Raw genomic sequence first — 14,673 nt, forward strand, 5'->3', positions numbered from 1 at the left:
TTCACATTGGGCTATAGGCTACTTGAATGCATGACCAAGAGAGTGAATTATGTTTTCAGAATTAAATGAGAACCAGGTGTGTTCTTACGTAACGCAGAAGTGCAGTCAGACGTCCTTGCTTATGTAAATGAAGAGATTTGAGAAATGATTGAGTTTTACACACATCAATGACAGATTCTCACAAGTTCAGTTCATGCTAGCATCAAAGCAGTGTGTATTGATTGTCAGATGAATGCCTGTTATGCGTAAAGACAGAATTGAATTAGGAGCTCCCATTTAACGTTTTTTCCCCCCCGTTGGTTTCGTGAGCCGAATGCATTCATGAGCTTCTCAACCCTGTACTTTTCCACTTCCAATGTCATTTCTTGGCGTCTGCCCCCCTTTGCGCGCCCGCTCCCCCCTCGCCTTTTGTGTATCAAGGAACATGCGTCATCCGAAGCCGGTTTAATTCAGAAGTAGCCAGAGAGTGAAGTTGATCTACGTCCAGGGCTATCACATTCACTTCTTGAAACACAAAACTGAGCTCCGCCGCTGTACGGGTTTCATGCGGGTCTGTCTGTCTATCCATCCATCCATCATCCTTCTATGTGTATGTTTCCGTCTGGACGGAATGACTGACATCGAATTGAATTAGTATAGCCTAAGTCAGGTAAGAGTGTTTTGTTCCCTATCGATTTGTTATCCAACGTTCTCTTTGTTTCTTTTAAAAGGGCTTCAATTCATACTAGTTGACACATCTGGATACGATTATCGTACTTGGTTTGATGTTAGACGAACGGTTCGCTCTAAAGTGACAATTCAATCTGACCTGTAAAATCAGCTGTTTGGGGGCTGTAGGAAACATCTCTGCAATGCACTTTGCATGTTGCACAAAATTTGTGCAAGAGTACAGACAGACAGTTCTTTCAGCAGTTTTTCTTTAACGCGGCGAATTGACGCGTGCCGACCTTGGGAACGATGCGCGTTGAGCTCAACGGCTCCTGGTTGGCTGAAAACTAGGCCTGTCAGCTCCACGGCTCCTGGTTGGCTGAAACCTAGGCCTCATAGGTTCGTAAATACACTCCGGAAATCTGACCAGCACTCAGGGAATGCCTCTTGTCCAATCAAATTACATGGTCGCTTTATGACGTTGAACTCACTGTGCGCTCCGGCGCTCTCAGAGCGAATTTACGAACGCAGCCCTAATGTTGACAGTCGAACACGCCCACGCGGTGTGGTCCTACGTCATGACACGCCCAGGAGGAGAGCCTCCTCCCTCTCTCCCTCGGTCTCATATAAAACTAGACCAACACACAGAGAAGTTCAGTTTAACTTTGAACAACCGCAGAGCTAGGAGTTTATCCTCGGAAAATTACAACCATGACAGTCATAACGGAGACAGATGCGCCTGTTTTGACCTACTCAAAAACAAGAGGACTTGTCGCGAACCTCACTGGTAGGATATAGCTCACCTTCAACCCTTCCAAGCTCTTCAGAAAAAGGGAGAATGACTATTTGAGTGTATATATTCCATCTTTTTAATGTATTTCTCCTCTGTTTTGTGTTTCTCTGCAGCTTTTATGAAACAAAGGAGAATGGGACTGAACGACTTCATTCAGAGGCTTGCCACAAACACCTACGCTTGCAAGCAGTGAGTACCACTTGAGTCATCTACCCTCAATTGTTCATTTTTTTTCAGGACTGGGAAACAAAACCAGATGTTATTTTTGTCTTTGAAAAAAAAAAAGCCCTTGGTAATAACTTTCTATTGTTGGTTCAGTAACTATTTAACCACAATGTAATAGATGGATGGACTGGATGGAAAGGATGGATAGACTGCCAGTGTAGCTTCTCCAACATGTATTTGCAATATTAGAGAATATAAAGTGTTTATTCTAAAGTATGTCTTTACTCTCTTTGCTCCTCCAGTCCTGAAGTTCAGTCCATCCTGAACCTGGCCCCTCCACAGGATGCAGAACTGATGAACGCAAACCCCTCTCCTCCTGTAAGTCGAAATATGTGTGTGTGTGTTTTAAGTGTTCGCTGTGTCCCTCTGTACACTCCTCCTCTGTACATTCAAACGTACAGTATACAGTGTCCGTCTGTATGTACTGTCATGTTTACCGGTATGTGTGTGTCAGAGAGAGAGAGCACTGTGCACAATGTGCACATGTTCCTTTGTGTACATTTTGAACATATACAGGGATATACACAGTGTATCTATGGTATCTGCATACAAATGCTTTCTTGCATGCTTTCTTGCTTGCCTGTCTTAGTGTATGTGTACGTTTATAGAATGACTCTAACTAAGCCCTCTCTTTCTCCTCCACAGCCCAGCCCTTCGCAGCAGATAAACCTGGGTCCATCATCCAACCCCCAAGCTAAGCCCAGTGACTTCCATTTCCTCAAGGTCATCGGCAAAGGCAGCTTCGGCAAGGTACTGCTGGCTCGCCATCGCACCGACGACCAGTTCTACGCCGTCAAAGTACTACAGAAGAAGGCCATCCTCAAGAAGAAAGAGGTACGCACACGCGTGGTATACATACGCATACTGTGAACAAACACTCACTCACTCACTCACTCACTCACTCAGACACGCACTCAAAAAGACAGGCAGACACACACTGTAACAACACCTAACCTTTGCCCTTCTTTTACCTCTTGCCCCCTAGGAGAAACACATTATGTCAGAGAGGAATGTCCTCCTAAAGAACATTAAGCATCCGTTCCTAGTTGGCCTCCACTACTCCTTTCAGACTGCAGACAAACTCTACTTCATACTGGACTACATCAACGGAGGAGAGGTGAGGAACCACACACTATGGAGACAGAGAGAGGGGGAGGGATGGAGGGCAGGAAAGAAATGGGTGATGAGGATACAGACACAGATGGAAGTGAGAGAGAAAGAGAGAGAGAGAGAGTTGAGGAGAGCAAAGGGGAGAGAGAGAGAGAGACAGAGACAGACAGACCAAAGGGAGGGAAAGAGGTGAAACCAGAGAGAGAGGTAGAGAAGAGAGAGACAAATACTGTATAAGCATTCAGAGCAGTCAGACAGACAGACAAAGGGAGGGAGGGACCGAGAGGGAAAGCTGGCGCCAGCTGAGAGACAGAGTCAGAGAAAGATGAGGGAGAGGTAGAGAGAGAGAGAGACAGAGTCAGATCCAGATTCAGGCAGAGACAGAGAGAGGGGATATCCTGTCATGCGAAGCAGAATAGAAGCCCTCTCTTTTTTTTCTGTCTTTAAAAAGGAAGCACCGTTCAGGAAATCGTTGGGTGGGGAAAGAGGGAGAGAAAACTTGCAGCCAGAATTAGCAGCTTTGTAGCAGGAGTGTGTGTGTGTTTAATGGAGGGTCTGGAGGCTTATTTCCTGTGATTGTTGGACTCGTAAAGACATTACTGATTAAATATGGCTCTCCTCAGGAAACAAGCCTCGTTTACTCATCTCCTGACTTTCTCTATTCTCTACCTCTCTTTTCTCTCCTGTCTTTTTCTTCTCATCTCTCACCCCCCCCCCCCCCATCCCTCTCTTCTCAACCCTCTCAACCTGTCCCAAGTTTTTCTTCTGCATTTTGACGCTGTGTAGAACAGACAGTTCGCCTCACTGTCTTTATTCAATGCGGCATTAAAGCTGTGTACTGTATCCATAGCCCACTTCAATTGTACAATACATTTTCATCAAAACTAAATCTCTCTTTTCTATTTTTTTTTGTCTTCTTTCCCCCCAGCTGTTCTACCACCTACAGCGGGAACGGTGTTTCTTAGAGCCCCGGGCTCGTTTCTATGCGGCGGAGATCGCCAGCGCGCTGGGCTACCTCCACTCCCTCAACATTGTGTACCGAGACCTGAAGCCGGAGAACATTCTCCTGGACTCGCAGGGCCACATCATCCTCACAGATTTCGGCCTGTGCAAGGAGAACATAGAACCCAACGGAACCACCTCAACGTTCTGCGGCACACCAGAGGTAAGGGATGGGCGGTGGAACCCACCACAACTTTTTTTCGGAAACGTTTCGGTGTTTAATATTAAAATTAAACCGCTATTACGACGATAGTCTTTGCAGAATTGAATTTTTCGCTATGTTCTCTTTCTTCACACATAGTGTACACATAGACAAACATACTTAGACTTTACAGTGTTGTTAGTCATGTCCTCTCAAGCTTACATGAAAATATGTAATGATATTTTTACTGTATTTAATAACTCTCTCTCTTCTCTCTCTCTCTCTCTCTCTCTCTCTCTCTCTCTCTCTCTCTCTCTCTCTCTCTCTCTCTCTCTCTCTCTCCAGTATCTGGCTCCTGAAGTGTTACATAAGCAGCCATACGACAGGACGGTAGACTGGTGGTGTTTAGGGGCGGTACTCTACGAGATGCTATATGGCCTGGTAAGTACCTCACAAACACCTTTATTTACCTTTGTTCATTTTTTTTAAAATACAGTTTTAATTAATACAACATTGACATTTGAATCTCATCCTGAATAGTCAACCTCTATACTATGTCAGTTACAGAGATTTCTGACAATATTAGCCATTTCGACTGACACTATGACTGTGTTATAGGCAATATTCTCTGTTCTACAGTTGTGACACTGTCAAGTAACTCTGTGTTTGTCTTTGGTTATCCCTCCCCACAGCCTCCGTTCTACAGTCGCAACACGGCAGAGATGTACGACAACATCCTGAACAAGCCCCTGCAGCTCAAACCCAACATCTCCAACGCAGCCAGACACCTGCTGGAGGGCCTTCTGCAGAAGGACCGCACCAAGAGGCTTGGCCACAGTGACGACTTCGTAAGTGTGTGTGTGTGAGGTGGAGTTGGGAGTGCGTGTGTGTGTGTGTGTGTGGGTATGTGTGTGTAAGGCAGATTTTGGGGGGAATTGGGAGTGTGTGTGTGTGTGTGTGTGTGTGTGTGTGTGTAGGCTGATTTTGGCTATTGTAAAGTGTATTGTGACTGATTTCACTAACCTCTCTCTCTCCGCTTCCCTCTCCTCAGACTGAGATCAAGAACCACATGTTCTTCTCCCCCATCAACTGGGAAGAGCTCAATGCTAAGAAGCTCACCCCTCCTTTCAACCCCAACGTGGTACGTTCCAAATACATCAAGCTCTAATAGCACAAAAAAAGTCTCCCCCATGATGATATGGCGTTGTGACTATGACTCCTATACCTAACCTTTTCCCTCGCTCTCTTTCAGACTGGTCCTAACGACCTGCGGCACTTTGACCCTGAGTTTACGGACGAGCCAGTCCCCAGCTCCATCGGCTGCTCCCCGGACAGCGCCCTTGTCACAGCCAGCATCAAGGAGGCCGCCGAGGCCTTCCTAGGCTTCTCCTACGCCCCCTCCATGGACTCCTACCTATAGGACGCCACCCAGACACTCGTCCCATACAGGCTCCTTCTGTTTCTAATGGATAGCATCCTGACACTCATCCCCTACGGACTCCCGTCGTACCTGTAGGACCCCTCTAGGATGTAGACCCTCCCTGTCTCTATGGACGTTTACTGTACCCCACTCTGCATCTACCATGAACTTGTACTGTGCCTATAGGATATGTACCCAATGTGTACCCAAACCCCGATTTCCAAAAAGGACTTGCTAAATGCTTACGACCCCCACCCACCATATCAAATTACTAAATGGGGTTAGTCCTCCCACCCCTCTTCCTCCCCTCACCTTGATTTCATTACGCACAAGCTCTTCAACCTCCATGATGGACTTACTTATTTACTTACACCCCCACACACACACACACACACACACACACACACACACACACACACACCACCCCCGGTGGGGGAAACCTTTGCACATGGCTCACAGCTCGACAGGCCACCCAGCCTGACTGTACCTGTACTCCCTCGCCTCATGTTTTTCTCCATTGGCATGAGACTCTTTTTACCTCTCCCCGAGACAAACGAAGATGATGATGTTCATTGTGTGCTATTTTATTTTTTATTTATCATTCGTTAGGTTCATGGTTTCTGTCCATCGTTGTAAAGGAAGGGAGTGGTTTCTCAAGATGAATGTTACAGATAGGAACAGATTTGCTCTTATTAAAAAGGTGCCTTTATTTATCTCCCCACCGGAAACTTCACGTTTTTCCTCTCCTGACCACGTCTTCAGTGCTACACTCACGACTGGAGTGGACGCCATAGCATTTAAACCGCGCTCTAATGGTCTGTCACAACCAGGCTTGGGATACCATGCCGAACATCACGCCAAGTCCGGTCTCTCCAATCGCACGTAGACTGATACTGATACGGGAAGCGTCGTGGGGAGAGAAAGCTGCTATGCTGCTATGGTCTGTGTGTACAGAAAGACCCGGACCAAAACGAGAGAAATGACAGGAGTCGTGTTGAGAACTGGCCTCTCATCCCCCCCCCCATCACCACCAACTAGTCCCTCTCACGTAGTCTTCCAGTCGCCTCTTGATGATGTCATTGGGACATTTCCAACGCGTCTGAATTCAACATTCCATTTTAATATTGCTGTATGCGGTTTAATGGTATTTAAGTTTGTTTGTATATTTGGAGTCTGTGTACTAGTTTTAATGTATATGGAACAAAAGAACTAAAGGTATGCTTAAATATGTATACATGTATGTAACAATTCATGTTAAATGTACTGTAAATTGTAAAATTGTTTCAGATTTACGTGACCATGTTTGGTTTGCAATAAAAAAAAGTTTAATGTTATTTTAACCAATTTGTGAGTGGTATTATTGGTTTATTGCCACACAAGGTGGATATTCATGATATTATTTTCCACTGAAGGTCATGTGATTCCAACATTTTATTTATTTTATGGCAACTTTATTGAGCCAGGTTGTGTTATTGGGAAGCATAGCACACGTTAACACAACTGCAGTTACTAAGGGTCAGGTCCTAAAATTTAAGATGGGATTTGGTCCTAAAGCAGGGACTACACCAGGATAATGCATGCATGCTATTACGTCTATGTGAATACTCTACGCTGTACTTACACTAGAACTGCATATTAGATCCTTCCCTGAGGTTTAGACAGGTTTTGGAACACGTCAATGGGCCGTTTAGTTAAAGATAAGGACAGAAATTCTGCAAAGATATTGAACGGTCAACATTTGTACACAGACACACCATCACAGAGGCCACAGTCATTGACCCCCTGCAGAACGTATCACATCAGAGCTGAGTGAACCTCACCCCCATCCGTGCGTCACTGGGCTGACGCAACAGTGTAATGAGTATGCAACTGATGTCTACTGACCTCAGACACAGTACATTGATCAGGCCACTCTAGGTCAGCCTCCATTGAGGAAAAACCCAGTGAAACAGTTCAGTTGGACAACACAAACCTAACATGTGTCATATGGTACGCAGGGTTGTTGCTGTAAAGAGGCTGCACCTACAATATCTGATCAAATCAAAGGAAAAGTGTTAAGTTGAAGAACATAATAATATCATTGAAGTTACCATCTGCAGTCTGTAAATTGGCTGGGCGATTACTTTGTTGACATGAAAAGAGTGGTGTCGGGGCTTGTAAAAGTGACAGACCGTTTTGCTAAGCGCCTGCCATTCAACCATCACCTTAGAGGTCAATCATAGTAGGTGTTGAGGTAACAACAGCACAAAGACAATCTGCAGTGCACCACACGAAACACCTCCTCTCAGGTGTCCTTATACGCTGCTGTCCCCCAATAATGTGGCTATTTATATGAAACTAAAACATTTTTCAAACCAATCAAACCATTTTTTAAATGTGAACATTTAAAAAATGGTTTGTTTGGTTTGAAAAATGTTTTAGTTTCATGCAGTCTCACATATGTAGTTTCAGGAATCAAAGTCAAAACAGGCAAAATGAGACCATACACTTTTGTTTATGTGTTCAATGTGTGTTTCAGGCCTTTTGCCAATTCTGCCATATTATTCCCCTGGGGTTGAGCCTCTAAGGTAGACAATACGTCTCTGTCCAACTCATTGATGTGTAGGCTATATCCAACTGTGTTGATGACGGGTGATACGTTTTGTTTGACGGTGGTTCCCCTGGCATGCATCTGAGCTTTTCGACAATGGCCACACCAAAATGTTGGGGGTTAAAAGCAGGACCCATAGGTTTAGGACCGCAAGTCTAGCACCTTAGTTAGGCGGTCCCATATGGTTCTCCGGCTCTGCAGACACAGGCTACTGTCATTGCTCCATTAACTGAATATAGTCCCCTTGAAAGATATAAATAAAATGTACACTTGTGCCAACAAGACACCTGCCATAATTAGCTCTTCCAAATCCTGGCGTGCCTCAAGGGAAGGTGCACATTGATATAATGGAAGCCTTGGTATATTTGATGTCTGCCATTGTTGTACTTCCTTGCCTTTTACTGTGTCAATCTTATGAAGCCACAAGTGATTCTGTAATACTACCTATGCATATATTGCACTCCAATCATGGTATGGCATCGCCCTCTGCTGGTAAAATGTTAGTAGTATGACCACATAGTTATGTAAGCCTGGTATCAGCTTGCTTATCAACCTTAAGTGTACGTCTATACATACAGCTTTTAAATTTTCATGATTTACATAAGCTCTTATTCTACCTACCTGCTATCTAAACTACCTACAACCGCTTTGAAAATCAACTGACCGTCTACATCACCTGCACAATGTTCAACCTTTGCTGCTTACTTTATCAACTTCATCCAACTATTTATTTCTTATTTTTTAAATCTTTTGAAATATTCATCAGCAAAAGAAGATGGCTCCCTGGTAAAGTAAGGATCAAAAGAATTTAAAGAGTTTGCAAAAAAAGGTGGAATATGTAATATTCAAACTTTCTGATGGTTCTAAATGATTATGTTTAATCAACAGCGATCAGGGAATTAGATTAATATTACTCATTTTTATTATTCATTTACAAATGTTTGTTTTGGTCCCAAAAATAATATGTTTTTAGTTTTTAACGTTAGGAGTGTCATAGCAAAGTGGTGAATGCTTATTGGAGGGATTATAAATAGTTTTTTGGGGGGGTCCAAGTCTTAATTAGGGGGGTCAGACCCACCAAATCCCCCCCCTGTAATTCGATTCATGCCTATATTGAGTATTCTCTGTTACATCTCAACAGTTGCCATCTCAATAGCCCCCCAAAAAGAATGTGGCCTATAATGAAATTATAACAGTAGGCTTATTTGTTAAAAAAAAAGTTGTTGATCTGTAAATATTTACCATTTTAGCCACCAAAAACCCCCCAATGCCACTGCTACTGGTGGGTGATGTCCACCTGAGGACCTCACAACCCTAGAGGAGCTAGCGTTGAGCTACAACCGGAAGCCCCCACTGATGGAATAGAGGGGGGGACCTCATCAGATATCATCCCCATGGTGCTCGGGAGAAACATGTACACAGTATTATCTACTATTTTAACTCAGCAGGTATCTCAATGGTAAAAACTAACAGTATCTGTCAGAGAGTGGAGACACAATACGCCTGCAAGAACCTCTAACTCAAAGTGTCCAAGGCTTACCTGACCTATGTGTGAGTGGTCTTTATTTTGTAAAAACACAGTGCATCTTAGGCTACAGCATTAATTTACATTAAACTATTGTCAGAAGTTGACGAAATGACTTCAGTTGTGAATGAGATTCAACAGCAAATAAAGAGTCGAATATTATTATTATTAGTGATGTTTACTTTTGGCGCGAGATGATGCGGCGCGAGCTGATCGTATTTCGCGGTAGCTGGGTTCAACGTCATAAACGGACCAAGTAATTTGATTGGACAACAGGCATTCCATGAGTGCTGATCAGATTTCCAGAGCGTACTTACGAACGCACCCCTTGTTGTTCAGCGAGTGTCCTCGCGAGGGAGCAGGAACTGTGCAGCACACAAGCGCAATAGCGGCTCGCTGGCTGAGGTAAAACTGTTTGTGACTTTAGTTTAGATAATATTATAGTATATATATTATATTGTCTCATGTCAGTGGTGTCAATATTTACCAGAACACATAACAGCATGTGAAGGAGCATTTAAAGCTCAGTAAGGCAACAATTTCAAAGGTTTATTGACAAGTGCCATTTCCTCAGCTAGGTAAGGCTCTAGCTAGAGTTCATGCAGCTATCCTAGCCGGCAACTTTTCAGTTTGTGGCTAACCACCAAATTTAACTAACTAGATATTTCCTTTCGCTTCTAGATTATCTGTGGGACAATAAAGGCTTGACAGTATTCCAGTTATTATGGCGAAAGTGACAAGGAAATTCACGGTGACCCACAAGTATCACCGCAGACGCCGGCCGTATCCTGTCAGGACCATGACCACCCACAGTCAGAGTCGTCAGGTTCGGGCCAGCGACTGTTTCTTTGAGCGGCTGGCCCCCGAGGTCTTTGACATGATCCTGGACAGACTCTCTGGTGGGTTCTGTTTGCTTTGGACATTTTTCAGGATGGGTGAATTATGATTATTTAGATGAGACATATCTATGAGGCTGAACTATTCTGATTGAAGCCGTTACCAGGGGCAGGGTACTAAATGGTCTTACATATGTATAGCTCCAATGACGTGCATCTGAATTAATGAGATGTTTCTCCCTGCCTCGTTGTTTGTTGTGGTAAAGTGTTGCAGATCAGTGTGTTGAGCATGGTGTCCAAGGCCATCAGTCGCCACATCATGGGCTATGTCTCCACTCAGACCTGGAGGAAGAGGACCATCGTACAGGGGTGTCACCGAGGTGTCCTCACTAGAACACTACACATCGCTAGGTGAGAGGCTCCTCAACAGCTTTATTTGATTAATTTACCTTTATTTTACTTAGTTGGTTGGCCAAGAACACACATGTTTATTATAATAAACTAATATTCAGAGCCACATTATTTCTGCTGTAATTCTTTATCAGGTAGATAGACCAAAGTATTATTTCTATCTCCTTTCATAGGGGGTCCGATGAGGAAAGCAAGTGGTCCTGGTTGGCAAATATAGTCACTATGTTACATTCTTGTGGTTTTTGCTCATCGTTTCAGGTTTATTGTTCAAGAGATGTACCCTCTTGCTGCCAACAAAGGATAGGCTAACGTTCATATATAGCAAGTTTTCACAGGTAAGACAGAGAGGTGAGGGAGGACAGATGAGGCAATGTTTAGCTGTGTGTGCTCTACAAACATTCTCACATTTCTAAACAAACCAAACAGTTGACAACATTGAATAGATTGTTATTTTCTAGTTAACCTTACTTAGACTAACACAGTTGTTACCTCCCACTCAGGTTCCTTGCTTCATGATGGAAGAGTGCATTAAATCAGTGCAATGCCAAGGCTTCTCCAGCTATGGAGCGTTTCTACAGGTGAGAGCCTAGTTACAAAGAACATCAGACAATTTAATATCAAAGGCTGAATCCTGTATTGAGATGGTTAATGTTTGACTGACAGACATTGATAGCCGGCTGGGAGGAGCTGGAGTGTCACAGAGTTTTCAACTTCCTGTGCGACTTCACAAATCTACCCCAGAAAATCATGTCAGTGGTCACAGGAAAGCCAGGTGAGTGTCTGTCCCTATAAGAGAGAGAGAGAGAGAGAGAGAGAGAGAGAGAGAGAGAGAGAGAGAGAGAGAGAGAGAGAGAGAGAGAACAAACAAAAAGGCTAATTGAAAGAGTGTGAGAGACGTGAGTGATCCGTATGTCTTTTTTCTCCCTCAGGTTCATGTCAGCTGTTGGAGCAACAGATCCGTCTGTTCTGCAGACAGGTTCTGTTGGACCCCTGGAAGAACAGCAAGCACACTCTGTTCTGGCTGACCCGCATCCTGAAACCCTGGCCCATTGTCAGCCAAGCCCGGCTGCTGTTCATCCTCTACGGACCACTGCTACCAGACGGTGAGAGGGACAACATGGGCCTTCTCGGTTTCTACCTTAAAAAAACTGGTTGCACTTTTGTACAGTATATAAATCACTTGTTAGTAATTACATGGTGAAATTCTAATGTTAATAATAACAAATGAAATGCTTGTTTTTTGGTTGGCCAGAGTTGCAAGGCAAAGTGTATGTGTAGTGTAAGGGAATGTTCTTTCCAGGTTCGCTAGGCTGGCAGGAGCAACTGCGTGCTGGGGTGGCCCAGTCCGACCTGGCCAAGGCTCTCATCCTGCTACACAGCGACCTGGAAGCCAAAGATTGGACCAGCGACACCATAATGGCCATCCTGGAGGAGCTCATAGGTAACTGCAGTAGCCCAGAGGACTTGGCAACTTTGAATTATTATATTTTACACACCCAGGAATGGTAGACAAACCTTTTACACTCTTTTGTCTGTATACTGTATATACTGTATGTCTGGTCAGTCCACACGTACAGTATGTACCATTACCATAGGATTATAGATTTCACTAAGCAAATGGTGAGTGCACCATCATGTGCGATGATGACTGATGTATAGATGATTCACTTACCTTAAGCCTGGTACACATATAAGGATTTTCTGATTATCTGAGAGAGACCCCACACATGAAGATAAAAAATCATGGATTGAACAGTCTTGATCGTATTGTGTGTGATGTGCTCCAATATACAACCACATGCATAAAGATCTGTCCTCCGACAGTCTGGAGTCTCGCGTGAACAGGGTAGTAGTACCCTGACTGACCTGTAGAGGCAGCCATGTGCTACAGGGAAAATAAAGTGCAGAAGAACGAAAAGAAGAAGACGCGTCAATCAGCTGGCTTCTTGATTGGCTACATTCCATTCCACGTCACAATCGGACTTGGGAGTTGTCAGTTTTGACCACAGACAAGAAGACTTTTGATCATAAATATTGAACACGTCTAATATTTACGATCGTCGGCCCCGACCATTTTCCGAGCAGATTGTCGGGAGAAATTGACTCTTAACACACCTCACACCACAGGATAATCTTGTAGGATAATCTTTAGAGCCATCCGATAATCGGGCGTTTGCTGTCCTTGGTCGGAAGGGGGGAAATTGGGCCAAAATCGGCCAGATTATCTTTATGTGTGTACCGGGCTGCGATAAATGTACTGCGCTTGTAAGTCGCTTTGGATAAAGGCGTCTGCTAAATGTCAAAAATGTTAATGTAAAGTGTGAATGCTGTGTGTATGAATGACAGTTGTTTTGTTTTGTGCTGGTTCTGTTGGCCTCCAGTCCTTCCCCAGGCATGGCACATGGAGAATGTGGCTCGTCTGTTGTTGCTGTGTGGGAACAGCGTGTGCTACAGCGTGCTGGCCAGCAAGGCCCTCAATGGACGCCTGTTTGAGAGCTCACGACTCTTTATGTACCTCACACTGGTCAGTCACTGCTGCTAAATAACTTTATTATCTGCTCTAGGGTTCCGGTATCTTTTAACCTAAGAGACACATTTCCCCCATTTTGTGCCCACTTAACGGAAGGTACTGCCTGAACCGGCCTGAGCTACTGACATTTCTGGTTACCCCTCTCAGGTGTGTGAGAAGGACGGGTACTGCATGAACTGGTCCGTCAGGATGGTGCAGCAGGTGTGTGAGGTGTTCTCCTCCTCTGCTGACAAGTGGTCCTTCATCCAGGCCGTGGAAAACATGTTCTCAGACGTTGCCATGGAGATGTACGAGATTATGGTGGCTGGTAAGTTGTTATAGGCACTTAGACTATCGTATCAGATCAGGGTCCAGATTCCTTCAAGCTTTGTGGCACTAAAATAATCTTAAAGTTAAGGGCATATTATTTGGGAACACATTAATAGAAAAACAGTTAAAATAAGTAGACATATGCGGATTTCTAACTGTCAACGATCTTGTCACAGATAACGATCAAGAAGACTTGGAGATCTTCCAGAGCCTCTGCTGCCTCCTCAACGCCAGTGCTCACCTCCACACTGTGATTCTCTACATGTTCCTCACAAAAGAGTGAGATCAAGGAGAGGAGTAGTGTATATTATATATTATTATTATTGTTATATATTAATATATATGATATTATTATATAGAGTGATAAAGGGCATTATTTTGGGACCATGGGTTTTCCCTCAATGAAATAACATAACATTCTGTAGTATTACTTTCTTTCACAACAAACCGGATGTTCTGTCTTTGATTGTAATCTTTGAGAATCATCGTTTTTTTTTGTTATGTCTTTTATATATTTATCTATATCTATCTATCTATATATCTATATCTATATCTATATATTTACAGTATACGTCTGTGTAAACTACTCTTCTGGATAGAGGTGTTCAACTTGTATTGTATTATGGTTATGTATTGATTATACTGTTGTTTCTGTATGAAATATAAAAACACATTTGCAGTATAAAGAGTTTATTCTGAATTGTCAATTATGTTAATAGACAGACCAATATACCATTTATTAGAAGTTTAAAGCAAGTCTCTGAGGCTACGTAAGTGGTCAGTCCTTTTGGTGATACAATAGAAACAATGCAATAGAAACAATGCAAATTGACTTGAGTAAATGCCATTTTAACACATTTGAATGAATGAATGAATGAATGAATGGTCTTTATTGTCATTGCTACAGTACAGGTACCAAACAACGAAATTTAGGAGGGGTGGCTCCCCTGGTGTTAGGAAAGAAAAAAAAAAAACTTTAAAAAAAACACAAGAAGGGAAGGAGCTGGTTTACATAAATAAAGGCTATGTACACTATCCACTGTACTATACTGTACAGATAGACGACTAGGGTTGTCATATTGCACATAGTGTTATTGCACATTTATTTAAAGTGTCGCAGTTTGCAGGCTTG

The 14,673-nt window shown here is 43.4% G+C and overlaps 2 protein-coding genes across 4 annotated transcripts in view; both read left to right on the forward strand.

The window, feature by feature from the left end:
• sgk1 (serum/glucocorticoid regulated kinase 1) overlaps positions 1 to 6,541 on the forward strand; it is a gene marked incomplete at its 5' end in the record, with an annotated part of 38,523 nt that extends 31,982 nt beyond the window's left edge. For 2 of the 3 annotated variants that reach the window (XM_080550010.1, XM_080550011.1), the window contains 9 exons: positions 1,555 to 1,630; positions 1,909 to 1,984; positions 2,312 to 2,500; positions 2,652 to 2,783; positions 3,705 to 3,941; positions 4,266 to 4,361; positions 4,613 to 4,768; positions 4,972 to 5,061; positions 5,173 to 6,541. In XM_080550010.1, the coding sequence (XP_080406136.1) occupies positions 1,555 to 1,630; positions 1,909 to 1,984; positions 2,312 to 2,500; positions 2,652 to 2,783; positions 3,705 to 3,941; positions 4,266 to 4,361; positions 4,613 to 4,768; positions 4,972 to 5,061; positions 5,173 to 5,340 (1,220 nt within the window). In that variant the 3' untranslated portion in view covers positions 5,341 to 6,541. Of the gene's footprint in view, positions 1 to 1,359; positions 1,436 to 1,554; positions 1,631 to 1,908; positions 1,985 to 2,311; positions 2,501 to 2,651; positions 2,784 to 3,704; positions 3,942 to 4,265; positions 4,362 to 4,612; positions 4,769 to 4,971; positions 5,062 to 5,172 lie in introns of those variants that run through there. The other variant, XM_080550012.1, reaches the window with a different exon arrangement.
• Positions 6,542 to 10,179: 3,638 nt separating this feature from the next.
• LOC308152034 (F-box only protein 47-like) lies at positions 10,180 to 13,824 on the forward strand (the record flags this gene model as incomplete). The annotated part of the gene is made up of 10 exons (XM_080524941.1): positions 10,180 to 10,354; positions 10,558 to 10,671; positions 10,961 to 11,037; positions 11,203 to 11,280; positions 11,366 to 11,474; positions 11,632 to 11,805; positions 12,003 to 12,143; positions 13,084 to 13,226; positions 13,380 to 13,539; positions 13,718 to 13,824. 10 exons carry the CDS (start codon positions 10,180 to 10,182, stop codon positions 13,822 to 13,824), a joined length of 1,278 nt encoding a protein of 425 aa, XP_080381067.1.
• Between the last annotated feature and the right edge of the window lie 849 nt (positions 13,825 to 14,673).

This window comes from Nansenia antarctica, assembly GCF_963989245.1.
Source record: "Nansenia antarctica genome assembly, chromosome: 1".
Taxonomy (NCBI): Eukaryota; Metazoa; Chordata; class Actinopteri; order Argentiniformes; family Microstomatidae; genus Nansenia; species Nansenia antarctica.